The sequence below is a fragment of the Simochromis diagramma genome, unplaced genomic scaffold, assembly GCF_900408965.1.
Source record: "Simochromis diagramma unplaced genomic scaffold, fSimDia1.1 OVJJ01000676.1, whole genome shotgun sequence".
Lineage (NCBI taxonomy): Eukaryota > Metazoa > Chordata > Actinopteri > Cichliformes > Cichlidae > Simochromis > Simochromis diagramma.
Window position 1 is genome coordinate 80,239 of NW_024387466.1, and position 27,385 is coordinate 107,623.

Below are 27,385 nucleotides of genomic sequence, written 5' to 3' on the forward strand. Positions count from 1 at the left end.
ATAAGGTAATAGTAACCATTGCAGGAGTCTAAAAATGAAATGGGAGGCAAAGTCTCTGTGGCAAGCAACCGAACAGAATCAAGCTAACACTTTGCTTCTGTTTCCTGCTTTGTACCCAGAGCTGTGCTGTTGCAGATGGTTTAACCTTTTCACTTCCACTTGTCACTGCTGTGTCAGCTGCTCACTGGCTCTCATGTGTTAAATAGCTCTCCACTGGCTTTTCATTGTCTACTTTATGTGGTCTGCTGCTCTCAAAAATTACATCTGTGTTTCTTTTTTTATTATTATTATTATTTGGTTTTCCTTTCTAAAACTCCATTAAGGCACTCGCACACACGCACAGCTTCCACGTCGCCCCGTTCCACCGCCGAAACCGAGACGATCCAAGAAAGGTGTGTCTCGCTGCAGATTGCGGCCCCCCGCTTCTCTCCTTTATCCTCCCTTCTGGTTTGCTTCTTTTTCTGTCTCTTTCACTTTAGATTTTGCTCTTTCAGTTTGCTGCCTGCCATTCAGCAACTGGGGCATGGGGGATTTTTAAACCAGCTACTCAAGTAATGAATTCAGACAGCTTCCTAGAATTGTGGGCAAATACTTCCATTATGAATGGAGTATCTGTCGAGTAGTTTCGTACTTTATAATTAAAGCCAAGTATTTAAAGGCTGTTTATGCTACCATCTCTCCACAGGTTAAGTGTGCAACAGCTTTTCAAAAGTTCAAAGACACATACATGAGTCCCGTCATTGGCTATGCATGTAATACACGGATATAGTAGCAGGATGTTGCCATGTGTTGCTAATTCATTAAGAACCTCAAAGAAGGTTTTTGTCTCCTGCTCCTGTGTCACAGTTGAATTACATGGTCACCTACAGATCACTGTTGAAACATCCATTCCCCTCTGCGCTCCACCTGTGACTTTGCGTGCTGCCTGTGTGATGACCTGCAGGATTATTTTCAGACAGTGCCTTGTGTCATTCTGTGACTCTTCCTGTACTCTTTTCCCCTCACCCCGTCTCTTCCAGTCAAGTCTGCAGACATCTGCGAGGAGAGTGTAAACTCCTCCAGTCAAGGTTTGTAGCTCTGCCCGCCTCCGTTTGCACCTGCATGATCAGGTGACTGTTTCAGTGTGCCCTGGAGGACAGCATGCATTTACCTGCTGCTGCTGCAGCTGGAGTTATTTTCTGTTATTTTCTATTTTCTTTTTGTTTTGTTTTTTTAATGGTTGTAAACATGAGAACTGTATTCAGAGTTGCTGATAATGTCGCCTTCATTCATCCTTTTTAGAGTACGTTTGACTCTTGGCCTTTAAACCCATTAAAAGTAAGGAACATTAACAATAAATTCATCTTCTTTAAGTTGAAAATGCATCAAATGCAGGGGAAATCATCTGCTTGCAAGGGGCAGCCAATCAGAAGAGGGAGGGTGAAAGGAGTTAAAAGCAGCTTGTTTCAGCCAATGGTTTAACTGAGAGGCTCCACTGATTCCCAGTGTGAGAGCAACTGTGGATCATACAAAGATTAAATATCACATAATAGTTACTCTTTAACGGCTTATCATTAACCCTTAGTTATAAAGGTCAAACAGTCCCTTCTGTCCCTTCTTTTCATCTAATAACATCCATTTGTCTCCATTTTTGCTAACAGTGTTGCAGAGTAATTTACTCTCCCCGCCTCAGGATAAATATTTGCTCCGACTTATGTTTAATGGGGCAGCACAGTTCAGGCTGCCATCACCTTTTTCATGAATTACAAATGCTAACTCTCTCTGCTAATCTTCTGTTCTTGTTGTTCTGATGTGACTTTCCTTCAGCTGAGCATGATGCTGAGCGAGTCGAATCACGATCAGTTTATTGGAAATGCCCATTTTCAGGACTCTGGACTAAAAAAAAGTGTTTGTCCACCCACCCCCCTTTCTCATTGGCTGACAGATCCCAGCCAGGTGGATCCCTCAGCCACTGCAGCTGTGGGGAAGCCAGCCCCAGGAGCCCGAAGGATGGTCGCCATCTTTGATTATGACCCACGAGAGAGCTCCCCCAACACCGACATAGAGGTTAGGACTGCAGATGCTTTCTTTTTGCTTTATGGGGCTGAAATGTTTGCTGATTACCTGCTCTGTTTGTTATGCCCCTGTCCAGGCTGAGCTGACCTTCAGTGCTGGAGATATCATACATGTGTTTGGTGACATGGACGAAGATGGCTTCTTCTACGTAAGTCTGAAAATGACTAGGAGATCCGACATGACTGCAATATTATGTGGCTCTTAAAACGTTTAACTTTACTTTGCTTAAAACTTAACTTTACTGGCTGTAGCTGTACCACTTATAAAATACCTTTGTAGTAGAGAGTGCATTTCATCAAATTACCACCTTCTCTTTCAGGGTGACTTAAATGGCCACAGAGGCCTCGTCCCCTCCAACTTCCTGCAGGCCGTCCCAGATGATGCTCCTGTGCAGCCTGCACCTGAACCCAGGAAAGAGTCACAGGTAGCTTTGAAACTGTGGGCAATGGCCTGACCTACATGGTTACAAGTCACTGACATCCCAGATTTCTGTGTTTCTTTTTGTTATCACTCACAAGTATGTCTAATTTCTGGTTGTTGAGTTTGTTGTTTCTTTAAACCTGTTTTGTTTCATTAATTCTGCTCTGTCACATTTCTTTCATCTCACTGTTTCCTGCATGGCCTTTTCCAGAAGCAAAAACGTTCTGTACACTTTGAGACTTGATCGTAAGTGTTTCTAGGCGATCAACGCTCTCGCTGTCTGTTTACTTCCTCCTTAAAACCTTCTCAACCCATAGCTGTACACTGCTTCTGTGATCCTGCCCCTAAATGTGAACCACAGGATGAGTTGAAATCTTTCTTCCTCTGTGTCTCCCTGTTACTGTTTTCTTTATCAAATATTAATTCTAATAGAAGAAATGATGAGCCCATGTTGTGTAAATGAACTTCAACAGTGTTTTGCTTTGCTGCTTTTTAAACTCTTGATTTCCTTTTTTCCTAGGATGCTTGGACGTCTTCCACAGAGCCACAGGAATCTGGGCCATCAACACTAGAAGAATCTTTGCCCCCTCAAACTGAACCTGCTTGCCCCGCCATGACAGAGCACACAGATCTACAACCCCAATTGGCACCCACTGCAAGCCCCATGTCAGACCTGGACCCTGCTCTGGGCCCAGCTGTAGTGAAGGCCTCAGACCCCCGTCCTGTGGACAGCCCTGCACAGGCCGAATCTTCTGTGCAAGGAAAGAAGAAAAAAGGTTTTTTCTCCAAAGGCAAGAAGCTGTTCAAAAAGCTGGGATCCAGCAAGAAAGAATGACAAACTTTGGACATCTGACACACAACACTTGTGTCACATTAAAAGCACTTTTTCTGTAACTGTAATTCTCAGTTGGTAGTCGGTGCAGTTTGCAGCTATCAGATCTAATAATTGATGCTTTAACTGTCAGTAGTTCTACATTTGCCTTAGAGCACTGCTAGACCAGCTGTTAAATATAGAATACCCTAAAACACCCAACGGCATCACAAGAGCATGTATAGATGCATGTTGAAGTGAGCAATTACTTCCTAATAATCTGAGCATTTGCAAAATTTCAACTCATTGGAGGCTTTAAAGCAGTTTGAATCTCCTTTAGGATTGACTTTATTTAGAACAGTCAATACGGAACAGGGAAGACGTCATCCCAACTCAGAGACGGCTAATGAAGTGTTAGCTTTAATGCTCATGTACTGGTGCCACTTTATTTATTATTTGAAACAAACAGACAGAGGCAGCACGCCGTCCTTTCCTCTGTGTCATTATTAAGAATGCACTATCTATCCTGAATGGATGCTTCTCTCTGTGTTTCTTGTCTTTAAGAGTATTTATACATTACTTTGTACAGAACATGATATTTATTTGTATCGGATTCCTGCCCTAACAGTGGTCACACCGCATGAAGTGGCATCGGGGCGTAAAATTAGAGGTTTAGAGCTGTCAGAGACAGCAAGGATCCACTTTGGTATGTGTAGTTTAGAGCTAAGACATCGTGGCGTTTGTGGTTAACAGTCCTGACTGTTTGTTGGCGTTCAATGTAAAGAATGTGAAGGGTTCTCCTTCTTTGGCGTGTGTGTGTGTGTGTGTGTGTGTGTGTGTGTGTGTGTGTGTGTGTGTGTGTGTGTGTGTGTGGATGAAGCCACACAATCGCTGGTGAGACTGAAAACAGTTGCCTTTCTCAGACATTAATACAGGAACTCTTGATGGCTGTGTCAACAGTCATAACTGACCTAACTGTTACTTGTTTGCCATCTGTGTGTGAGTGTTAGTGTGCAGAAATGAGCAGTAGCCAACAGAGCTGCAACTGAATGAAGTATTTGTTGATTAATCGGTCAGTCATTTAGTTTAAAACCAGGGGGATGCCCGTTAGATCCCTGCAGCTCAGTGCGACTCCAAAAGAAGAGAAGAAGAGTCAGTGATTATGTTTGAGAAGCTAAACTAGAATAAACTCATGTGTGACCCCTTTCAGCCCACTTCCTGCTTTGTGTCTGTGGGACTAACCTGTATATGAGGAGGCAGGTGCTTGAAAAATAATTAGATTTTGAACTTTATTTCCCTGTATTTGGGGGTTGAGCCATCATGCCATGTATGGTGGCTCAACTGGGTTTTGACACAAACAGCTTCAACATCTCTCAGTGTGAAAACGTCATGATTAATCAACAATTGCTTTACTGTTGCAGCTCTGCTTAATCTGTAGTCCCAAATGAAAACTGTGAAAATATTGTAGCTGGTCATAGATACTGAGCAGTGTTAGCCTGTGGGGTGTGGTGATGTTTGAATGTGGCACACAGAGCAGCACTTTCTTAGAACAGCGTTTAAAATGAGCAGTTTTCAGTCATTGCTGTGGTGGTTAGCTGCACTACTGTAATGTGATAGACTCTGCAATAAGTTGTTGATGTGTGTTTAGTTTTGCCTCCTCGTGTAAATGCAGTCACATAACTGTAGTCAATTTGAATGGTGTTACGTGATCCCTCTTCAGCCCACACGGCGTTTTTCTGTTCGCACATTTGCATCACAATACTGTCAAAGTTTCTTCAAAAAGTAGAGCTTGAGCAATGGCGGCTCTTGCGTTTGACTGCAGGAGAACAAACACAGAGCCGTGCTGCGCCTGTCTGTGAGCTTCACTCGGCTCATTTTGATGCAAACTTGTGGAGCAGAGCTTCAATGTTCAGTCTGTTAGTCATTTAATGCACATGCAGTAATTCATTTACTCTGTCTTGTCAGATCGTGTGTGTGTAAGTGTGTGTGAGAGAGCGAGAGAGACACACACACACACAGGGCTGTTAGGTAGCTTCTCAGGTTTTCACACCTTTCCTTTTCCATGCGTGTGGTTGTTGAAAAAGCAACAGGAGATGCCAAAATGTTCGGTGCTTTCCCTGGTTTACTAGCGCTGGCTTGAAGGCCCGTGTGGCAGGTGGAGTGAAGGCTCAAGCTGGAGGCACGTTATTTATTTTCTTTTTCTTTTCTTTAATGTGATGAATGTTTGAATTTTGTCAGTGTTAAAATAAAGGGAGCATGATGATGCCAAGAATTAAAAAAAAAAAAAAGACAGGGGCTGGATTGACACTTTAGATGTGAAGTAGCCGGGACAGAGGCAAGAGCGAGGCTGTACTGTCTGATTTCTTCATGTGTTTCTTTTTTTTTTAAGAATCAAAACAAGGGCGGATGCTTAACAGTTGCCGAAATGTACAGCAACCATTTGTACTTGTGTTGGATTTGACGGCCTTTAATGCACAATTATTTCTCTACCTGCTGAGTAGTAACATAGGCATCCCCCTCCCCCTCCATATGTTGTAGGACCCCTGTAGGCAGTATTTTAGCTCAGCTGATCATATTTAGCCTTACACGAAGACCTTGTTTAGTCTTAATCTGTTGTTTACAGGATGTTTATTGATTGCATGCATACTAATGTTACACCCATGTTTGGCCTTATTTATGTTGCTGTCACATTCTCCGTCTTTGCGGGCTCCCTCGTGAATTGTAGATGGTGGATGCAGCGGGAGATGGAGCTGTAGGAGCTGTCTGTATATACTGAACAGTGTTGGGACTATTTTCATACAGTGCAGATTTTTTTTTGTAATCTTTCCTGAGCTGCATTTATTCATTCATTCATTTGTTTGAAACCAGTGTAAGATTTACCTTTTTATATTATATATAAATATATATATAAATGTTTTTATTACCCATTTTTGGAAGCTCGTGTGTAAATATTTTTTGTTAATATTGTTTTTCAGATTTTTTTTCTTATGCATGCCCAGGCAGTGTTGATGGAGGAACGGTGTATGAAGATGTTAGAACTAAAAGGATTAAAATTGTGACGGTTTCTTTCAATATGGATCTTTTTACAGCAATAAATTATGTATATTTTCACAGAAAACACCTGTGTGTGTCATGTGTGGTAATTTGAAAAAGAAGCTGAAACACAAGGTCCCGATTTTTGAATGTTTATCTTTATTTCATATCAGCAGATCATACATTGCACATGTGGTAGGTGAAACAGATGAGATCTAAAGCGGAAAAAGAGTTGCAAGCTTTGCTCTGTGCCGCACGCTGCCCATGTGAACAAACTGCTGCAACACTCTGGGCAGAGCGTGGCCGTGCGAGACAAAGCAGCTTCCTCTTTTGCAACTTCCTGCGCGGGGCGCCATGTCGGGCCTCTGCTCTCCCTGAAGCCAACAGTACACTCATCCATAAAGTAGGAAACACTACACTGTGGCGAGGAGTTTAGTAGTGCTTTCTACTTTATGGATGACTGCACTGTACATCCACCGCTCCTCTTCCGTCTTCTGTCTTCTCCCACTTCTCTGTTCTTTGTGCACCTGCTCTGGCAGCTGCACACACACACACATACACACTAACACACACCAACCACCCCTCCCTTCCCCTCCCCCGCCCCTTGACAGATAGACCGACCTGAAACCTCTGTGCTTAACAGCTCAGCAGCCCTTGCTCATGCTCAACCAGAAAAAGCACACTTCCTGATTCCTCTTGAAACACTTGCGTGCCTTCTGTTTCCACGCAATTGTTTCAAATTCATCAGATGTCTGGTTACATTTCTGAAGAACATAAACTAAAAAAATGTAAAAAAAAAAAAAAAAAAAAAAAAAAAACCCTGTCAGGCAAAAATTAGTTGTTCTTTTTGTTTTGTTTTTGGAGCAAACTGCCAGAGGAAGCGCTATCTTGAGGAAGCCATTTTAGCAGCCATGAGTAAGCTTTTCTGTCTGAGCTGCTCTCTTCGATCAGGAGGCGTTTAAAATAAGTCCACTAATAACACACGACAGCTCTGATCACATTGAAATGGGACCGGACAGAAAGATCCGAAAGACACGTTTAAGAATTTCAATCATAGTCTCAAAGAAAAACTTTGCAAAACCTTTAAGTTTTAAATACAAATGTGTTTCCTCAGTAATCTAAGCCAACCTCTGAACAGAGGCTGCTTGCCTAGAAGTCAAATCAAAGAAGTACAGAATGAACAAAATAAAAACTGTAAATGTTGGTTTGCTTTCCACATCTGACACACAAAAATCATTTACAAAAAAAAAAAGATTTCAAACATAAACAAATCAAACAGTTCTAGCATTAATCAAAGCATGTCAACCATTAATACTTTACCTCGACCTTTCCTTTTTTGTTTTGTTTCCTGTCTCTCTGTTCTGAACGCTGATTGTCCTGTGGCCCCACAGGTGTCTTCTGCCTGTCTGAGGAGGGGATGATGAAGAAGAAGAAGAAGTCGTCTCCTTTTGAACCCTCCACAGTCATGTGATGTAACCACAGGAAGAGGTTTAACAGTCACAGGCGCTCTCTTTCTCTTCTTCCGTCTTAACTCTGCCTACTGCAGACGCCTTTTTAAAAAAAAGCCGACAGCAGTTGGACAATGAGCCCACCGTGACATGAGCAACACACACTACACCGTCCCTGGTTGCTTTTAACAAATATGTTTCTCTTAATCCACATCGAGCTGGGAAACGAGGTCAAATTAAAGCATAACGAGGTTATAATGTCTGCAGTGTCAACTTTTACTGGTTCAGCTCACATTCATGTATCACAGTGATGGTTCACTTCCACGGCTTGTGTATGGCATTCTACGTGTTGCACAGTGTGGCAGTTAGGATTTCTCCATAGATGAGATCTATGAGCAGCCAGAGGTGCAGTAAGGTTTGGTGGAGCATTTCCTGTGAGAAGATGGTGTCGGTGATAATCTTAACTAGAGTGGAGAGCTGCTGTAGTTCTTACTGTTAGTCAGTTCAACACCGCAGCCATCGTTGCTCGCATTCTTCTGCACACATCTTAGGAAATGTAATGTGAAATAGGAAGGTGACAAAATCCACAGTCTTTACTTTAGAATGTATTTTTACACGAGGGGAGAATGCTGGGTTTTTGGGTTCTGATGTCAGCAACCATATGAGCATGGAAGTGCTGCTTTAAGGCAAACTTGTTGAAATGTTTAAAAAAAAAAAAAGAAGTCCGCTGCGACCGCCATTAAAAAGAAAAAAAAAAGGCACACTGAGTGACATTTTCATCAATGTGCTTACGTTCTGTTGGGTTTTTAAAAGTGAAAGGCTACAAGTTTCAATTCCCCCTGAATGTAAATGTCCAACTGTAACTGTTTGGTTTCTCATAATTCAAACCCTGAAGGGCATCTGGGTGAACCCTGAAGTGTGACAGCTACGGCACATCGCTACCAACTTCAGCTTTCTGGACTATAATCTTTAATCTACACTACCTTCCAAAAGGAAGCCATTCACCTTCCTACTGCACTCCCTGTATTTGGCAGCACAAATTCACAAATTTTACATACATAACATAAAGAATCCTAAAGAATAAGATTAGTAAACTACCCAAAATGAACATCACAGCTTTAAAACCTTGAATATCACTGCATCTGTGATCTAACAATCATTCAGGAAATGTCTCCACCTATTTGTTTACATTTTATACCCGTATCAATAACTACATCTTTCTGATCAAACTCTGTTGCTTACATTTTTGCAGTGGGCGACACATTTTATTAATTCAGCGTTTTAATGCTTTATTTTTTCATTAAACTTCTTTTTTGTTTTATTTTCTGAGCTTTCTTTGGTAATTTACAGTCATTTTATGCTTAACTATTTCATCACGTGGGATCCAGACTCATGTGAAGGGACTGAACTGTGCTCTGGCCTGTAAGCCTCCCTATGTAAGCTGTGTATAAGAGCAGATAAAGTTCTTACTTAAGCTATTATTAAATGTTTGAGTACTGCCCATAAATAATAAGATGTATACAATAACATGCCACAAGACTCACAGAAACATTTGGGATATATATTTCCTAGCCTCTACATTATTTTCACTTCTCTTCTAGGTTTCTAAAATTTGCTCTTATGGTCACTGTGTTGTTGTTAGCATATGCACAGGGCTAAATGTTTGGTTATATGTTAATGTTGGATGGGTTTGTGTGATTGTGATTGTGTGGTTTTTAAAATGACAAAGTACTTGGATTCTTCTTAAAAGGGTCTTAAAATGCTCATGTGGAGCTCTGTGTTTTCATTCGGGGCCTTTGGGGCCGGCTTTACACAACTTGGAAGTTCAACAAAGCGCTTGTTGATCTGATGTTGGCGCCGCCCGAGCTCACCCACTGTGTGAATCCGGTCATTTTAGCTTCTGTCTCTTAAAGATCTCACCTGGCCTAAAAGCTTGCTTTGCTCTGATTAGTCAACATCCAGAAGCCTGCAGAGGGGCCGCACCCATTGTTTGTGAGCTGGTAGTGTGGGGGATGTTAAACAGAAATATAAGGTACAAAAGGTTAGTTAGAACTGTACTGATCAAAGCAGACAGGAAAGGTGTGTTAGATCCTCTTACAAAAAAAATCAATAAATAATTACAATTAAAAACTCTCATGCATTCTGCTTTAATAAAATATTAAAACTAGGAATAGAAATGGATAAATGAATGCTTTTTAAGAATGACTTTAGTGTTGAGACGGTTGAACTTTGAAATGCGTTAGATTTGTCTCGCTGTTTCCCAACCAAGGGCTCAAGCCCCTCCAAAAGATCAAGGCATAAATTGTTTTGTTTTTTTTGTTTTTTAAAGGGCGTGTGAAATTACTTTTAAGAAAGAATAGAAGAAAAACAAAGCTCAGTCACATGTGTTTCATCATTTTTGGAACACTGTCCTGGTTTGGTGAACTTTTTCTAGCTTGTCTGACCTTTTGGGTCAGTGAGCGTGGAACAGTTCGACAGAAAGCGTGCGAGTCCTCGGACACCTAAAACTGGAACTAAACTACAAGAGTTCGCAAGCCAGAAAAACAAGTAGTATCTGTGCTTCTTATATTTAAGATGTAAAGCTGAAAGTAGACTAAGAATGTATAAAAGCCACAACATACGCAGAAGCAAACAACCTCAAATTGCACCATACTTATATACTCAGTAACTTTCCACTACTGGATGTAGGTTATGTATAAAGGTTTCAGATGCGCTGGCACACAATTCCCTGTTGAAAAGTGTAAACAGTAAGGGTGCGTGGAGAAAAACATTTGACACAATACGGCAGAATATAAATGAATTCCCGCATGTTACATCCTCATGAGGGACAGAAAGAGCAGAGGTCACTCTCTGACATCGACACCTTTAAGGGCACTGGGTGTGAACGCTTCAGTCCATGTGAGTGTTGTCCGCTACAGACACAACAAAGACATAAGAGATAAGATGACATAAAAACCACAACAGATGCACCTGATACAGCAGAAAGAAGACTCTCAGGAGCAACCAAGAACTTTGATCTGCTCCTGAAAAGAGCTACAGCTCCCTGACTATGTATTTCAGTTTATATAATGCCAATTTACAACAGCCACCTCAAGGCATCTCATGTTAGGGTAAAGGCCTTCCAATATTTCAGAGGAAACCTCAACAATCAGATGGGCATCTATGAGCAAGTGCTTGGCGACAGTGGTAACGAAAAACTCCCTGTTAACAGGAAAGGAGTTCCAGCAGAACCAGGGTACAGGAAAGAGTAGCTAAAAACTGATGACAGTCAACAGTAAAAAGTGTGTGTGATATATATGTATAAAGCATATTGATGATAATTGTTTTTGCTACTAGATGACTACTTGAAATGAATACAAAATACTAAGAGGAATGCTTAGTTGGTTTTACACGACAACTAAAAGTGGAATTCTCTGGACCAGCTCTATCTGTTATACATTGAAAGGCCTCAAAACGTCAAACTTTAGCTCATCTTCCTTGTTATGAAGACTGTTATATTATGTTTCTTGGATTCTTCTATCCTTAATGTTTCTGCTAATGTTACAAATCATTAAAAAACTGGTCTCCTCACCCCTGCCCTCTACAACTTCCTGAGTTAAGTACAGAGGACGTGTGCTAGCACACTGCTAGCACAGTGCTAGCACTCACTCGCCGGTGCATATGTCATTGAGGAAATGGCCCAAACACTGTGAGGAATATTCTAACACTGGGGCCTTCCCCCCCACACTGGCTCTTACGATAGACCTTATCTGGACCGGCAGCATTTCCCCTCCCTGCCAGCACTCGCCAAGCTCCCCCTGGGCCACAGCCTGGGTGTCGACACCACAGAGCCACCCTGATCCCTCGCTGACCTGCAAGCTCCACACAGGCCTGAACCTGAAATATTAAACCAGCTGTTTGTAACTTTTTTGACTTGTGGCTCTTAACACCAACAAAAAAACTGTGTCTGGCTGTGGCCCCAACAGAGATGGATTTCTCCTCTGACCTTTCACATGGTGCCATTTAACCCTCACTCAGGTTCATTCTTCTACCTCCATTCATTTTGTCTTTGTTTAGCACCTTAACCCACATGCAATTTTTCTTAGCACAAACCTAACGTTAAGTCTGATTTCATAAGCTTCAGCTAAGAGTAACACTGCTCAAAGTAAATGAAAAGGAAAACTACAATAAAAATGCGTTCAAAAATTTACTGAAACCAATATTGGGATAGGAATAGCTTGATTTACCTAAAAATCAAACTGTGTATCCAAAAGACTACAAGAGAAATTCTAAAAAGGAAATCTATAACACATATATGCAAAGATGTTTTATTCCAGTTTTCTTTGGAAATAATTCACAGTTCCTAGCTTATATCAACATACTGTATGAATAAAGCTATGTTGCTACCTGATGAATAAAAATACCAAAAAGGAAACATTTTGTTAAATTAGAAAAGAAAAACATCTGTCCTCACATTCATTAGGTGACACTTGAGATTGCATAGTCTAGTAACACACACAAATACCCACAGCTGAAATACACATGAAGTATACCAAGTGTACAAGTGAATAACACAAAATAATACAAAAGTTACTTTATGAAGTTCCACAGTGGAGCCTAAAACATCAATGCAGCTGTCTCAGGGCAAAAAACAGGCATAAAGATTAAGATTCAAGCAAAACATTTGCAGCCTGAAGTACAGTGAAGATAAAAACAAAGTTCACCGTCTATTAATCCTAGCTTTTATAAACAAGAACATATTAAACACATTATTTAGTCCTTGGCAGGTCTTATTATTAGGACTGGGATTGGACTGGACTTTGACTGTGTCATAGCAACAGCTTGATTCTTTTCTATTTCAGCTCTCCTGTTTAAGATTTGCTGCTGCGCTTGGCATCATTGTCCTGTTGCATGACTCACTTTCAGCCCAGCTTAAGTTGTCGGACAGTTGTCTTCATATTTGAACTCTGATATACAAAGGACGTTATTGTCAACTCAATGACGGCAAGGTGCGTGGGTCTCATGGCTGCAAAACACGACCCCTCCGCTGCCATGCTTGACAGCTGCTATGAGATGTTCGTGCTGACAGGTTGTGTTTAGCGTAACCCTAAACACAACCCTTTTCTCCAAACATCGCACTTTGAATTATAGCCAGACAACTGTACTTTGGTCTTCTCCGTACAAAGGATTTTATTCAGGAAGTCTTGTGGTTTGTTCAGATCCAACTTTGCAACCCTAAGCCGTGCCCATGCTGCCATGTTCATTTTTAGAGAGAAGAGGCTTTCTTCTAACAACCCTTCCAAACAACCCGTGCTTGTTCAGTTTATTTCTAATTGTACCTTCATGGATTTTAACATCTAACATGCTAGCTGAGGGCTCTAGGGTGTCAGATGTAGCTCTTGGTTTATTTGCAGTTTCTCTAAACATTGCATTGTCTGACCTTGGGGTGAGATTTCAGGGATATCCATACTCGGGAAGATGGGTGTTTGTCTTAAATGTTTTCCACTTGTGAACAATCTTTCCCACTGCAGAATGATGGATTTCAAATTGTTTACAAAGGTTTTATGAGTCTTCCCAAACTGATGGGCAGAAACAGGTATTCTTTAAGATCATTGCTAATATCTTTTCAACCTTGGCACTTTCTTAACACACAGCTGAATGCTCCAGACCAGCAAACCACCAAATCCTTTGCTTTTACAGAGGTGCACATTTGAATTTCATTATATTTTATTTATTTTTTGAGTCCAGTGTGAACATTTGGGAAAGACAAAAGGAAGGAGTCTCATGCCAAAGAAAATAACTTCTCTCTCTCTCTCTCTCTTGTTGAATGTAAGTCATGGAACAAGGCACAAATAGCGACATAAATAAGAACTTTCAAATGTAGTCTACAAAATGACAAAACAGGTGAATGTACAACGTTGAACATAGTTTTAAGGTTTGTAATAAATCTCAGTGCTCCAAAATAAACAGTATCTAGAATATGTAAGCATTATGAAGAAGACTACTGAGATAAAAGTGGAAACATCAAGTCTCTGGTTTTTCCTCAGAGGACAGAGAAGTCTCAATTCTAAAGTAAAAACCCAGTTTCACTGTAAGGTTTTTACCAGATGTACACTGTCATCTAATTCCTGTGTACTTTCAGAGCTGTACACAGGAATTTCTGTAGTAATATATGAAAGGTTCAGTGTTTTTTGAGTTTGCATTTGAGAACATCATCAGTTTAGTTTTGTCAGCATATAAACCAGTTCTAAATCACACAAGTAGATTTAGCAGACAGAGAAGATGTTGGGAGTAGAGTAGTACATCATCATATCATCAGCGAAAAAATTAGAGGGTTTTTTTATTATGTCTAAAGCCATTTTCATATATAAAATAAACAGCAGCAGTCTTAGAATGGACCCCTGATAAATAACTTTGAAATCATCCAACAGTTTTTTATTTGTTTTCTACAGCCCTGCACTAACAAGTCTTTGCTTTAAGATGAAGCAAATGGAAATGGAACAAAGCCTGCAAGGTAGTTCAGGCAGTACATGAGCAACATTGTCTGTGAAGGTTCTCAGTCATCCAGGTCATCGTAGTCAAAGGAGCCACAGTTCACCCGAAACTCTGGCTGATTGGGACCCACACCCAGTTTCACACCTTGGCTCAGGCGATTAGAGGATCATCAGGGGGTCCCTTTGTCCCTCTGTGGGGGGTTACTCCCACTAGGTTTATATCTGGGACTCTCCACCATTTGACCTTAGAACTGAAGAAGCTTCTCGGATGAGAGGTGAAACGTCTTCAAGCAACTTAAAGAAGTCCAGACGCTTTTCTTTGCAAGCTCCTTTGACCATGAGCAACATTGCTTCTTCCAAGCTGCCCTCACTTGATATGCAAATACATCTTCTGATTTGGCAGTCTTCTTGAGTTGTAAAATCTTGTGAATGCAGGGCCCAAACACCAAACTCTAACTAAATTCTGCTCCTGAAATCAAAGATTTTAAATGTGAGGTATCTGAACTACTCTTAGACATGGCAGTTAGTTAGCAGTTGACAGTGTCTTCACTTTCAGATGCTACACAGAAAAGTCCACCTTACACACTTTTGTTAATCTGAAACATACAGCCCGAGTGAGGATTTTACTACAGAATGAGTACTTTCATACATGCTTTGATACCTTTTGATTTTCACCATTTGCTTACTTGTGAATATGCTGCTGTTCTTGTATTCGACCAGCGTTAACATACAATAGCTTTGTCCATTGAAGCTGCCAGCATTTGTAAAAGGAATTGAAATCCTTCAGTATGATGAACTGTTCTCAGTTCTGTAGCTGCCAAAGAGAGGAAGCTTTGTAAGCCTTGTGAAACACATTTACACACACACACACACACACACACACACACACACACACACACACACACACACACACACACACACACACACACACACACACAGAGCAAGTTAAAGTGTGTGTGACCTTTTGCTGCTAATGTCCATCCCCCATGCAAAATACATCCCCTTTCTTCCCTAATTCCCGTTTATCCCAGTCAGACAGAGCACTTTTCAAAACTTAGCTGAAGAACTTTCCACTTGCTTTTTTTTTTCTTTCTCAACAAAGGTTAGTGCAAACCTGAAGTTAACACCTCGGTTCATGATCTATTACTTTCCCCTAAGCTCAGAGCACTGATACATCCAAATAAGGGCAAAGGCACCAGTGAAGCCTCATGGGTGTTGCTCTGTGTGTGTGTGTGTGTGTGTGTGTGTGTGTGTGTGTGTGTGTGTGTGTGTGTGTGTGTGTGTGTGTGTGTGCATGTGTTTGTGTGTGTGTGTGTGTGTGTGTGTGTGTGTGTGTGAGAGAGAGAGAGAGAGAGAGAAAATGAAGGCCATACTTCACTTTGCTTCTCTCAAATGCTGCTGCAGCACTTAATCTGAGTAAAAGCCAGCACATGGGCGGAGCCGAAAGCCTTCCTGACAGCGCCTGCGGTTGTGGAAGCCGAGTTCTCAGTTTTGTTTTTAGTTTGCAGCTCTCGTGAAATGACTTCACCCACGTGTAGTTTGATGAAGACAGGTTTAGGCCACATGGAAACCCCCCCCCCCCCACTGCATTTTAGTATTCTATGTGTCGCACTGCAAATGGTGGTGGTGGTGGTGTGTGTGTGCGTGGGGGGGGGGGTGTCAAGGTGAACAACTAAATGATGGTGCACATGCACTGACTGATCTCAGGGCCCACATGGAACAGTGCAAACTGACACTTGTGGTTTATTTCTCATTTGGTTATCAACTGCCTCCAACCACTGGAGGTAAAGCGTCTCTTCAAAAAGTCTCTGTTCTACTTGTGATGGAAAGAGAAGTCTAACCTGCTGGGCATTTGAATAACAGTGATATTTAATTTGTATGGTTTTGTAGGTGAAGAGGGAGGAATGTGAGCAAAGTGGCTGTAATTGTGTTTGAAGATGAGATGAGACTTACAAAATGAGTATTTTCTCATTTGTGTCTTTGAAGTTTTATTGTAGCACTTTATGATATAACCCGTGACAAAGAGTGTAATCCCTCTGCAATTACATTCAATTTCAGTGTATTTTGTTTAAAATAATATTTATCTACAAATACTTAAAGCATACTAGAATAAGGAGGTAACAAGCCAGGTTTTACAGGGAATAATTAGTGAAATAATCTTTTTACACATTTGCATATTGATAGATAGATAGACAGATAGACAGATAGATAGATAGATAGATAGATAGATAGATAGATAGATAGATAGATAGATAGATAGATAGATAGATAGATAGATAGATTAGGACTGTCCTCTCTTAACCACTTACAAGAAAAACTAAGGACCATCAAAATTCGCAGACCCACGTGACCGTAATGATGAAGCCAAGTCTATTTTTTCCGTGTCACAATCACTGTTCAAACACAAATTTCAAAGGTAGTGTACAGGAAAGGATTGTCTCATTTCCTTTAAAATAACTGGAAGTTAGGCAACTCCACAATATGGCCTGTGCCCTGAAAACTAAACTGTAAATACAATGTAAGATGGGGAAATATTGTTTGCTTTTCCACAAGATAACCAAGGAATTACACAGTATTTAAAATGATGTAGTACTTAAAATTACTTACAGTATAATTTGTGTATTGGGTATTTCCTTTAAAATACCCAGAATTTAGGCACTTATTACATTTACTTACATTGCAATATTTATTTATTCTGTAAAATACATGAAGTTGTGCAATATTTAAACTTACATAATAATTTGTGTCTCCTTTACTGCAAAATACCAGATGTTACACAAAGCAGAGAGTCAGCAGGTCGCCTGCCATGAACGAAACTGCACAGGTGCTACAGGGTTGGTTGCTGACCCTGACCTCTGACCCGAATGTGGCAGCTGGGGGAATTAAATACATGAATGCAAATTGAACACAGAGTTAACCATTGCTAGAATTAGCTAGAATTTACTGTGTGTCCATGTTAGATCAGTACTTGACTATGATGTTATACTCCCCTTAGTATACAGAGCACATCATCCATCCATTTTACCTTCTTAGGCCTATCCCAGCTGTCACCGGGTGAAATGTGGTGAAACACCAGATCACCAGTCTATCACAGAGAGACAGGCAACCATTCACACACACAGCCAATCGAGAAACACAGATTAACTTCTCCTGCATGTCTGTGGATGGTGCAAGGAAGTCAGAGAACACACACACACACACACACACACACAAGACAGCCACAGGAGGTCGGAAAGAAGAAGTCATATGTCCAGAACACTGTGTTTTCATTTTTAAAAAAATAAATGATTTTGTGTTTGGAGTTTGGAGAAAATGATGTGTCTCACTGTGGTTCAGTAATTGTGAAATACAGGATTTCAACCGGCAGTGATCTTCAGCACTGATCTGCATATTTTCTTCTAGAGAGATTATGTCATCATTATGAATAGATGGAGAAAAGTTATCCTCTGGTGGATTAACTTTTTTTTCTCCAGTTTATGGAGATAAGAACAATGAAAATAAGTAGTTCTTCGTTCATTGTAGGTCATGACATTTGATTAACGTCATCGCACGTCTCTTCAGGTTACCCGCAAAAGTAAAATGAGAAATGCTTTGTGAAACATGAAACCAGCACAGCTTTCATATCGCATTGCATCTTTTTTATGCAGTTTTCACCTACTGCTATTTTACCAAGTTTTAAGTTTCCTGCCAGCGTTACGGGTCCGCTTGTTGGTCTTCAATATGGCTAAGAGTTCTCAGTGAGTTTTGACAGACTGGCTTCACTAACTGTGCCTTTGCAACAAAATGTCAGGAGCAGGTGTCGGTGCAGTGAAGACTCACAGCATCACAAATGAAGACAACAGGAGAAGCGGACCGAGATCATGTGCAAGGATGTCCTCCAGGCTGCAGTTAAGTCAGAGGACACACATGGTGTTAAGTGGAGGTGTTTTCTTAAGTGATAATATAATCCAGTAGTGTAGTACTCCACCTGAACTACACCTGATATATTGAACAGCACAGGATGACAATAAAGATGATATTCTCTTCACACTATTGTGCTGTAAGTGAAATGGTAACCACAGCAGATACCGGATCTGAAAAGGCTTAAATTTAACTGGAGACTATCGCACGCAGCACTTCAGGTGAAAGGTTAGCTAAATTTACACGTTCACACTTTGGCTGAGAGTTCTCCACCTGTCGGCAGTGTCGGCGGCTGCAGGGAATTCCGGCACTGAGTAAAAAGCACCATCTAGTGGTGCAGCTAAAGAAGTACAGGGAGGATTTTTTTTAAAGGGTCTAGCCAACTAAAAAAAACATGATGAACTCTGTGAGACTGTTGCTCAGAATGAACAACAATCAGAATGAACCACCTTTGCCATCTTAGTGTTTTGCGACCATATGTGACAAATGGTGACGGAAGAAACAGAGAGAGAAATCGATTATATAACTTATTGGCTAATGACCCTGAATAAAAATAAAGATCACAAAACAGGGACAAAGTCTTTATCTGACTGTAAGAATTCATCATTTGTAAAAGAAAGTTTTATTCAATATGATGTGAAACTAGAGATTAAAACCATAAAGCTGTCTGTGTTTGCTGAGATTGTAGAGAAAAGGAGCCAAGGGTCTTTTTGCAACCAGTGTAGTCGCCCCCTGCTGACTATTAAAAGTAACGCATGTTATTAGATGCATGATACTAACCTGTCACAACATATTTTTTTAACGGAAATAATGAAATAATGCTTGGTGATGGTATTTGGCTTTATTAGTGTGGATGCTGAATAAGCACACAAGCAAGGATTGTTCTTCTACTTTTCATATTCCGTACATTTTTTGGCATCTATCTCCTTCAACACCGTTCAACTTAGAAAAACCAGTCAACCACCATTAGATTCCTCTTCTTTTGGACATGACTGCTTGTATTTTCCTCATTTTTAACTTTTATATTTTTTAAATTATTCAACTTTATTCAACAAAAATTTACCATGTATTTCAATGGGAGAATGTGGGCAGTGGAGTCAGTTGATGACTTTTGATGATCATGACCAGATGATTATCTTAATTGATGATTAAAAGTTACAGTATTTAACTGTCTGTAGTGGATTTTCCCACATTTCAGACATTCAGGGACTTAAATAATATGAGGTTTCAAATATTTCTTCAGATGTTTTGTGACTCTGAATTTTCTTTTGTCATTACTCAACTTTTTCTACTGTACATTTTAAACATGGTCAGCTACTTTTCAACTTCTTCCTCTGTCCGAAAATCAGCTTTAAACAGTTCTACACTTTTGTTTTCAAGTGAAACATTCTGTTTTTCATCTCCTTCAACATTTTTAACTTAACATTCAGCAGTTGCTTCATTTCCGCTCAAAACATTCAGCTATCAGCATCCACACTGCAGTTTCGTTAGAAAATGCATTTTCTAGTTATTATTATTTGCTAAAGAACTTTAAAATAAACAAACATAATGGCTTGTAGGAGTGGAAAGACTGACATTATATGTTGAAAACATAAAGATTAAATAGGAAGAAAACCTTCAAAAAATAAAATAAATTGAAAAGTCAAAAATGGTCTAAAACCTAAAATCTAAGGTCCACCTAATTTAGGTACCTTTAAAAACAAATAAATATCCAGGTTAGTCATGAATGTGGATGCGTTTATTTGTATTCTCTGGTCAACATATATCAGCAATCTGTTCCAGAAAGGTTGAATGAACTCGGAGTCTAACCACAGTCCTCTTAGAGACCTCACCACCATCATCATCATTTTGGACCGCAGCTCAAGGTCATCAGTCAGAAACCACATTGTGTGCCCTTCTGGACAGTAGACAGATTAGTCCCATTAAAAATTAACTGATCATGTTCACTCGCTCGGGGACACTGAAAACTTAGTTAATTCACAGATTACAGGTGCATATAAATCCAATGTATTCATTTATTTTAAGACACTCACTTTTTTTTATAAAACAGGTTTTTATTTCACGTAAACTATTCAAACAAATAAGACATATCTACCTTTTCTTATGTGTCAGCAATCTTCTTTTTTTTTTTCCAAATTTAAAAACCTCCAAAAACTTAACATTTCCACAAGACATCACAGACATGGTGAAACAGTATGATCCAGCTCTGGAGACAATCAGCAGGATTTACGTCTTTACTGCCGTGTCTCTGGATTTGTAGATCACCCCTCTGCTTTTCAGCTCTCTCACTACGCCTTCAGAGAAGAGAATAATGAGCAACCGAAACATATGAAGTGAGAAGACAATTCCAACCAATGTGTGTGCCCTGATGTGTTTGAATGTACCTGGAGGTAGTCTGCCAGTCACTGAAACTGCATATACACCTGGCTTGAAGTTGCCTGAAAGACAGAGCAGGAAAAAAAATAATTACACAAATGGATCATAATCTGAACTATGTGGCTATCATTAATAACTAGCAGGTTTTACAAGATTTATTAAAAAGAATGTAAAAAATGTTATAGTCCTGGTTTTAAAATTAGGTAAATAACTTCATATGAACAACAACATAACATATTACACTGTGTCATTATTTAACAAAAACTAATCCAAAGCCAAAATCTATAAGCACTGTGGAAAAACTAATTTCTGGATTTTCTGGATGATTCAGTAAGCTTGCTGAACCACCTTTAGCACCAATAACTTAAAGTAACAGTTTTCCATTTGACTATCAGTCTCTCTCATCCTTGTGGAAGAGTTTTGGCTCATTCTTTTTGTTGTTGTTGCTTCAGTTCATTGAGGCTTGCAGGCATTCTTTTACACACAGTCTCTTCAGGTCCCGCCACAGCATTTTAGTCAGATTGAGGCATGGACTTTGACTGGGCCATTGCAGCACCTTGATTCCTTTCATTTTCAGCCATTATGTTGTAGATTTGCTGCTGTGTTTGGGGTTATAGCCCTGTTGCATGACCCAATTTTAGTCTACATTTAGCTTTGAGGACATCTCCTCACATTTGAATACCCTGGTAGGAGTTCATAGTCGACTACAAGGTGCTCAAGTCCTGAGACTACAAAACAAGCCCAAACCATCATCCCTCCACCACCGTGCTTGACAGTTGGTTCTCTCCAACCAACTGGCTTAACATCTCCACTTTGGCCTCTTTTGATAGGATTGTTCCAGAAGTCTTGTGGATTGTTCAGATGCAACTTTGCAAACCAAAGCCATGCTGCCATGTTCTTTTTTAGAGAAAAGAGGCTTTCTCCTGACAACCCTTTCAAACAAGCCTTAGTTGTTCATTTTTTCTGAGCAGTGTATGGTCTGACCTTGTGGTGACTTTGCTGTGATGTTCACCACTGGGAAAATTTATATCTATCTTGAATGTTTTTCACTTGTGAGTAATCGATCTCACTGTAGAATGATGACATTCCAATAGTTTGGTTTATAATCCTTCCCAAATTGATGGGCACCAACAGTTGCTTTCATGAGATCACCGCTGATTGTTTTTCACCCTGGCACTATGTTAACACACACCTGCTAAATCATCTGCTTTTATAGAGGTGCTCAGACTGGCTGATGATCAAGTGCCATTTTCCCTCTCAATTATTATAAAAGCAGTGTAAGATGTACTTCGTTTTTCCAGAAACAGTGTCTCCTTTTTGTCTTAAATAAATAATGAACAATTTAACATTTTTATCATGTCCTGATACATAAAACCTGAGAACTGAATGTACTTTCTTCTTCTTTTTTTAAAACCATGACTGTATGCTTCAGCAGATCCTTACCTATTCTCTGCCATTTAGCCACCCAGCTATCTTCAGGACTCATCATGGCGATCACACTATAAACATTTAATCAGTGTCAGTAAACCATAGGGAAGAAAAGACAAAGAAACACATAGTTACTGCTTAGTCAACACTTACCCATCAAACGAGGAACTTGTGCATTCATACACCATCTCTCGGTTCCCCTTCATCTGGAGGTATGACTCACAGTTGTCACAGCCATCATATTCAAACTGGTCAATGGTCTAAATTGGAAGAGAGCAAGAGAAAAGTGAGGTATCAGATTGCATGAGTCCAATAAAAAGAGCCAGAAGAAAGGATCAAAAATGAGAAGTGAGATATTACTTGAGAAATATTAACTGCTTTAAAAATGCTGCACTTCAGTGTAGCAAGACTATTATTTCTAATGAGGGTCATACATATATTGGAACCCACCATAGATAATGATGCCAACAAACCTTGGCACATCCACTGATAACGGCTGTGCATGGTTAAATAATAATAGTATTAATACTACTACTATAACAACAACAACAACAACAATAATAATAATAATAATAATAAAGTGAGATGGGATTGTGTGTTGGTGTTGTGCCAACAATAATGATAATAATAATAACAATAATAATAATAATAAAGTGAGATGGGATTGTGTGTTGGTGTTGTGCCAAAGTGTCATTTCTGGTATTTGCCAAAAAAAACCCAAACCCCACAAACAAACAAACAAACAAAAAAAACACCCAAAAAAACCAAAAAACAAAAAGAAGCCCGCATTTAAACTACTGTAAACATGCTATACTGTAAATGAAATCTCTCCAAAATAAAAACCTTTAATTTCTCAAAAATAAAGTCAGATTGCCTGCACGCCCGACCTTACAAAATAAATCACTGAGGAAGCATTGAGGAACAATAAATGTTTCTAGTTTCATTTATCGTGGATTTTTAACTTTAAAGTTAATCTTAAAATATTTAGTTTCGCTTCAGCCATTATTGTCCACCTTAAGAAAAAAAACCCCAATAACGTTATTCTGCGTTTTGTCACAATAATATCACCTTCTACCCAGGCTCTGCCAGGTTCTGTACATTTTTCTAGTACGGCCCCAAGTCGTTATCGTGGGACTAGAAACCAAACAAACTAGCACAGATGTCTTTTTGTAAACAAAAATGCCCCAGTGAATACTTAGGTATAATTCCTTGACTAAAAGCAACCAAGCGTCATTTCGAAGTTTTAATTTTCCTGTTAGGCCAAACAGGAGGAAAACACTGCGCAGAGCACCACGTTAGCACAGGAGCTAGCCTCACAGTGTTTTTCTCTCAGATAAAGATTTACCTTCACTAACGAACAAAGCAGACAGGCTCTCAGGTGGCGCAGGTCTTTGGGGACTGTTTCTAATGCCATTATGTTCGGACGAAATAATTGAACAAACACTAAACAATCACGCCGACTAATATTATGATGATTTTCTAGTCGCCTGGATATTACGTCACTTTATAAGGCCCTAGCAACCCAGAGGCGTCCCTGTAGTCCGCCTGAATAAAAGTCCATGCACAAAATCAGAATCAGGGAGACTTTATTTATCCCCAAGGGGCAATTAAGATACAACAGAGCAGCATGACGTTAAAAATAAGGACAGGGCATAAACAGGCAATAAGAATGAGATAAAAAAAAATACTTAAAATATACAGTATATACACAGTTTTAAAATTAAAGTGACTGAATAAGTGAATAAATAACTGTAAGTGACTAAAAGTGAATGAAGTGTCAGCAGCAGAGATGGGCAGTAAGTTACTGTAATCTGATTACTTTTTTCAAGTAACGAGTAAAGTAAGGGATTACTATTGCAAAAACGGTAATTAGATTACCGTTACTTTCCCGTAGGAACGCTGCGTTACTGCGTTACTAAAACCGTGATTTTTTTGGCGAGAATGTCTCACGACAGTGACCTGACGTAAGCGAGTGCGCTGTTAGTGACAACAGCTGTGTGCAGATCAACAATGGATCACATATCGATTGTGGGAGAGAGTATGAGCGTGCAGCGTTTAAAGCGTGGAAGTACTGACCTTACTTTGAGTTTGATTCCATAAAAAGTGACAAAAACATTAGCGTCCATTGTGCGTGGGAAGAAAACTTCTTTTTACAGCGAAAAAAACCCCTAAACTTCCAAGCAAGCACCGAGTGCGCAACGACGTAATGGGAAATTCACAGAGAAAGTCACGGATTCTTCAACTGACCGAGGCACACCTGCACCAGGGTAAACCTCCGCCTACCGCAGTCCTGCTTTACAGGTGAAAATAGAGCAACAGGACCGCTGAGTCTTTGACTTTATTTATTTTCTGCTGTGTTTTACTTGCATCTATTTGAAAGAGTGAGTGTAAACACAAAAAATATTTTATTTTATGTGCTGGAATGTGCAGAAAATAGCTTTAAATGTTAAACTAATTTATTCAAGTCAGAGAATGTTGCATATAATTAAATTTTTGCTTAATGCATAAAGTTAAAAGATTAATGATAAAACAAGTTAAAAAAAGAGACTTTTCCATTTGATTACATTTTGTATGATGGATTATGTAGAAAAAGTAGAATTGGGTTTTGCTCACGTTCAGTTCAAGTTTGGAGCTGTTACACCACCTTACAAACTTCTGAAGAGTGGATCTGCAGTCATCGGTCTAGAGGATGAAGAGCAGGGGGGAGAGCACACAGCCCTGGGGGGAGCCAGCGGAGGTGGAACAGAGACCAGAGTCCTGTTGGTCAAAAAGTCCAATATCCACAGGATTAGATGATCAGGTGAAATCGGGAAGAAAGTTTAATGGCCAGGATATGAGGCTGCAGAGTGTTGAACACTGATGAAAAATCAGCAAAGAGAAGTCTGGCGCAGGAGTGAAGGAGCTCCAGATGTTTGTGGATGGAGTCCAAGATGAAGATTTTTGCGTCATCGACGCCTCTGCATGCACGGTAAGCAAGTGGGTCCATCAGGGGGTCAGTTGCTCTTACAATGTGCTGTTTTATGACCGTCTCCATGGCCTTCATCACCAGGGAGGTAAGGGCCACAGGATGAAGATCATTGAGAGACTTTGGGTTGTTTCTTTTGGGGATGGGGGTGACTGTGGAGTGTTTCCACAGCTGGGGGGCGGTGTGACTGTCAATTGAGTGTTGAAATAGAGTCTGGAACACACTTCCTAGTTGCCTTGCACAGTGCCTCAGAACTTGACTGCTGATGTTGTCAGGGCCGGGTGAGCTCCTCTCCCTGGTCCTCCTGAGGGCTCTCACCACGTCCTCAGTCTTGAAGGTGAGTGCAGAGCTGCCAGGTTTGATAATAAACTAAAGTGATATTTACGACATAGTATTAGGGCCACCTTAAGAAACAAAAATATCATTGATCATTTTGACAATAAAGTCGAAATTTTGAGATTAAAGTCGAAAAACCTAATTCGAAGAAAGGTCGAAATGTGGAGATTGGAGTTATTGTTTCACTGACTTCAGAATTTGCATACCTGAATAAAGGCATCATGTTCTCCTCAAGCGGTGCTACACACCAGTCTCATGTAATGTTGTTAACAGGTTGTTAATATTACATAGAATTAGCAACACATCGGATTTTGACAATGAAAGGATACAAATTGGATGTATTTTACTGGATTGGCAGTGAGATTTTTTGTTTTCACAAAATGTAGATAGATGATGCTGTCTACATCTAAATACAAATAATAATAATAATCACAACAACAACAACAACAACAACAACAACAATAATAATAATAATAATAATAATAATAAACTACTTCCTTATCACTAGGCGACACAGCTCAGCGTGTTTTCATTTGGTACAGTTTCACACCACATGTGCTTGGTGACATCTATTAATTCCATTGACCTAAACACTGATTATGTTACCAGTCAAATCTCTTTCAACAGTTAACATCGTTTTCTCACATTTTGTTTCTTATTTGTTTATCATGGATAATTAACCTGCGTTTGTCACTGCACTGTTGCCGTGCCACATCCAACTTTGGAGAGGCTCATCATCTTGCGTCTTGTATGAAGCTGCAAGTAAATAAACTCAGAAATAAACTCAGATGATGTGGAAATGTAAGCTATAAACAGCAGGCTGTGTGAGAACCTGCGATGCATTCATTGGAGCTATTTCCAAAACAGTTTAAAAGTAACATTTATTACCTAAAGGCATTTGTGTGCCTATGGCAACAAAAGCATGTAAAGCAGAGGCTGTAAACTGTTTTTGGCTCTCTGTGTGACGTTTAGGGTTCAGTTTCGGTGTTGAAATGTGAAAGGATCTTGGGCTTTGTAGTCCCCCAAAATTAAGCGTTGTTTAAAGTAACGGAGGGATGTCACATTGAACTCCAGCACCTCCACCAACGGCAGTGAACTTCCAACGGTTCCCAGTGCGACTTGGTGATACAGGTGCAGTTATTACAGTGTTTATTTTAGATTTAACCTTACTTAAAATATATGAGACAATATGGAGATGGATAAAACTTTAACAGCTCTTAACTAAAAAGTTCTTTACTTAGGAGAGGCTGTTTGACAAGATAACACAGCCACTGCTAATGTTAGCTAATGCTAGCAGAGTAACAGAAACAGTGAAAGATAACATTTTACTTTTTACAGCATTTTATTTATAATTTAAAAAAAAGTTTAATCCGTTTTCATTAACAGGGGTAATTATGTGTTTAATATAATGAATGGTGGTTAAATAACTTTGTTAACTTGTTATAACTTGAGTGTATGTAAGACATAAACTAAAGTTAAATAGTAACGTTATAAACATGTAAAGCAGGTTAGCTGCTTTGACCAGGGCTGTTTAATATTGTTATACCTGTCTCAGTTGCACAGGCAGAGGCATGGAAGTCGGTTTAAATTCACTCCCGGACTCAATCAACCCCAGCAATTTTCCTGCAAAGTTGTGGCGTCTGGTGAACAACCCGGCCTACAACGCCATCTGCTGGGACCGCCAGGGCGAGGTAATCGTCATTGACCAGCAGCTGTTCGAGAAGCAGATCCTGTCTCCAAGTGCCATCACCGCGGGCAGCGCCGACTCCTTCAAAACCACCAACTTCTCCAGCTTTGTCCGTCAGCTCAACTTGTACGGGTTCAAGAAGGCCGACCCTCAACAGGACCTGGACGGCAAGGAGTATCAAAGCTTTTACAACCCCAACTTCAAGCGAGACCAGCCTGAACTCGTTGCGAGGCTGAGGAGGCTCACCGTGGACAATAAGGCCAAGCTGCAAGCCGGTCTGAACATAAAGTGCCGGTCCCCGAGTGGATATCAGCGCCTGTATCCGGATGGGGAAGACAGAGGAACATCTATGAGAAGAGGCAAGTGCTATTAAGGGATAATAGTGGAAATATATGGTTTCCCTGAGGTGCTCAAGTTCACACTAAGCGTTCCTCAGCCACAAGAGTAGTTTCT

General features: G+C 40.1%; 3 protein-coding genes across 5 annotated transcripts in view; 2 read left to right on the forward strand and 1 right to left on the reverse strand.

The window, feature by feature from the left end:
- LOC120723254 (peripheral-type benzodiazepine receptor-associated protein 1) overlaps positions 1 to 6,406 on the forward strand; it is an 80,772-nt gene extending 74,366 nt beyond the window's left edge. For both annotated transcript variants that reach the window (XM_040014597.1, XM_040014599.1), the window contains 6 exons: positions 324 to 392; positions 1,020 to 1,067; positions 1,925 to 2,046; positions 2,132 to 2,203; positions 2,375 to 2,479; positions 2,996 to 6,406. In XM_040014597.1, the coding sequence (XP_039870531.1) occupies positions 324 to 392; positions 1,020 to 1,067; positions 1,925 to 2,046; positions 2,132 to 2,203; positions 2,375 to 2,479; positions 2,996 to 3,310 (731 nt within the window). In that variant the 3' untranslated portion in view covers positions 3,311 to 6,406. The remainder of the gene's footprint in view (positions 1 to 323; positions 393 to 1,019; positions 1,068 to 1,924; positions 2,047 to 2,131; positions 2,204 to 2,374; positions 2,480 to 2,995) is intronic.
- A 13,450-nt stretch (positions 6,407 to 19,856) lies between these two features.
- On the reverse strand, positions 19,857 to 26,899 carry supt4h1 (SPT4 homolog, DSIF elongation factor subunit). Of its 2 annotated transcripts, none has more exons than XM_040014586.1 (5): positions 26,792 to 26,899; positions 22,098 to 22,204; positions 21,960 to 22,015; positions 20,525 to 20,578; positions 19,857 to 20,434 (listed from the first exon to the last, which is right to left on the reverse strand). In XM_040014586.1, exons 1-5 carry the CDS (start codon positions 26,816 to 26,818, stop codon positions 20,367 to 20,369), a joined length of 312 nt encoding a protein of 103 aa, XP_039870520.1. In that variant the 5' UTR covers positions 26,819 to 26,899; the 3' UTR covers positions 19,857 to 20,366. The 2 variants fall into 2 exon arrangements, with proteins under 2 accessions (XP_039870520.1, XP_039870519.1); XM_040014585.1 differs by lacking the exon at positions 26,792 to 26,899 and adding an exon at positions 23,290 to 23,458.
- The window catches only part of LOC120723244 (E3 ubiquitin-protein ligase RNF43), a 103,632-nt gene continuing 101,197 nt past the window's right edge, over positions 24,951 to 27,385 (forward strand). Inside the window, exons 1-3 of the mRNA XM_040014584.1 lie at positions 24,951 to 25,246; positions 26,218 to 26,376; positions 26,801 to 27,291. Coding sequence (XP_039870518.1) covers positions 26,817 to 27,291 — 475 coding nt within the window. The 5' untranslated portion in view covers positions 24,951 to 25,246; positions 26,218 to 26,376; positions 26,801 to 26,816. The remainder of the gene's footprint in view (positions 25,247 to 26,217; positions 26,377 to 26,800; positions 27,292 to 27,385) is intronic.

What these genes read in the sequence shown, in the direction of transcription:
- supt4h1 (XM_040014585.1), bottom strand. Translation starts at nt 23,358, where the DNA reads ATGGCATTAGAAACAGTCCCCAAAGACCTGCGCCACCTGAGAGCCTGT. An exon ending in TGCTTTGTTCGTTAGTGAAG is followed by an intron (nt 22,205 to 23,289) that starts GTAAATCTTTAT and finishes CTTCCAATTTAG; the next exon opens with ACCATTGACCAGTTTGAATA. An exon ending in GACTGGCAGACTACCTCCAG is followed by an intron (nt 20,435 to 20,524) that starts GTACATTCAAAC and finishes TCTTCTCTGAAG; the next exon opens with GCGTAGTGAGAGAGCTGAAA.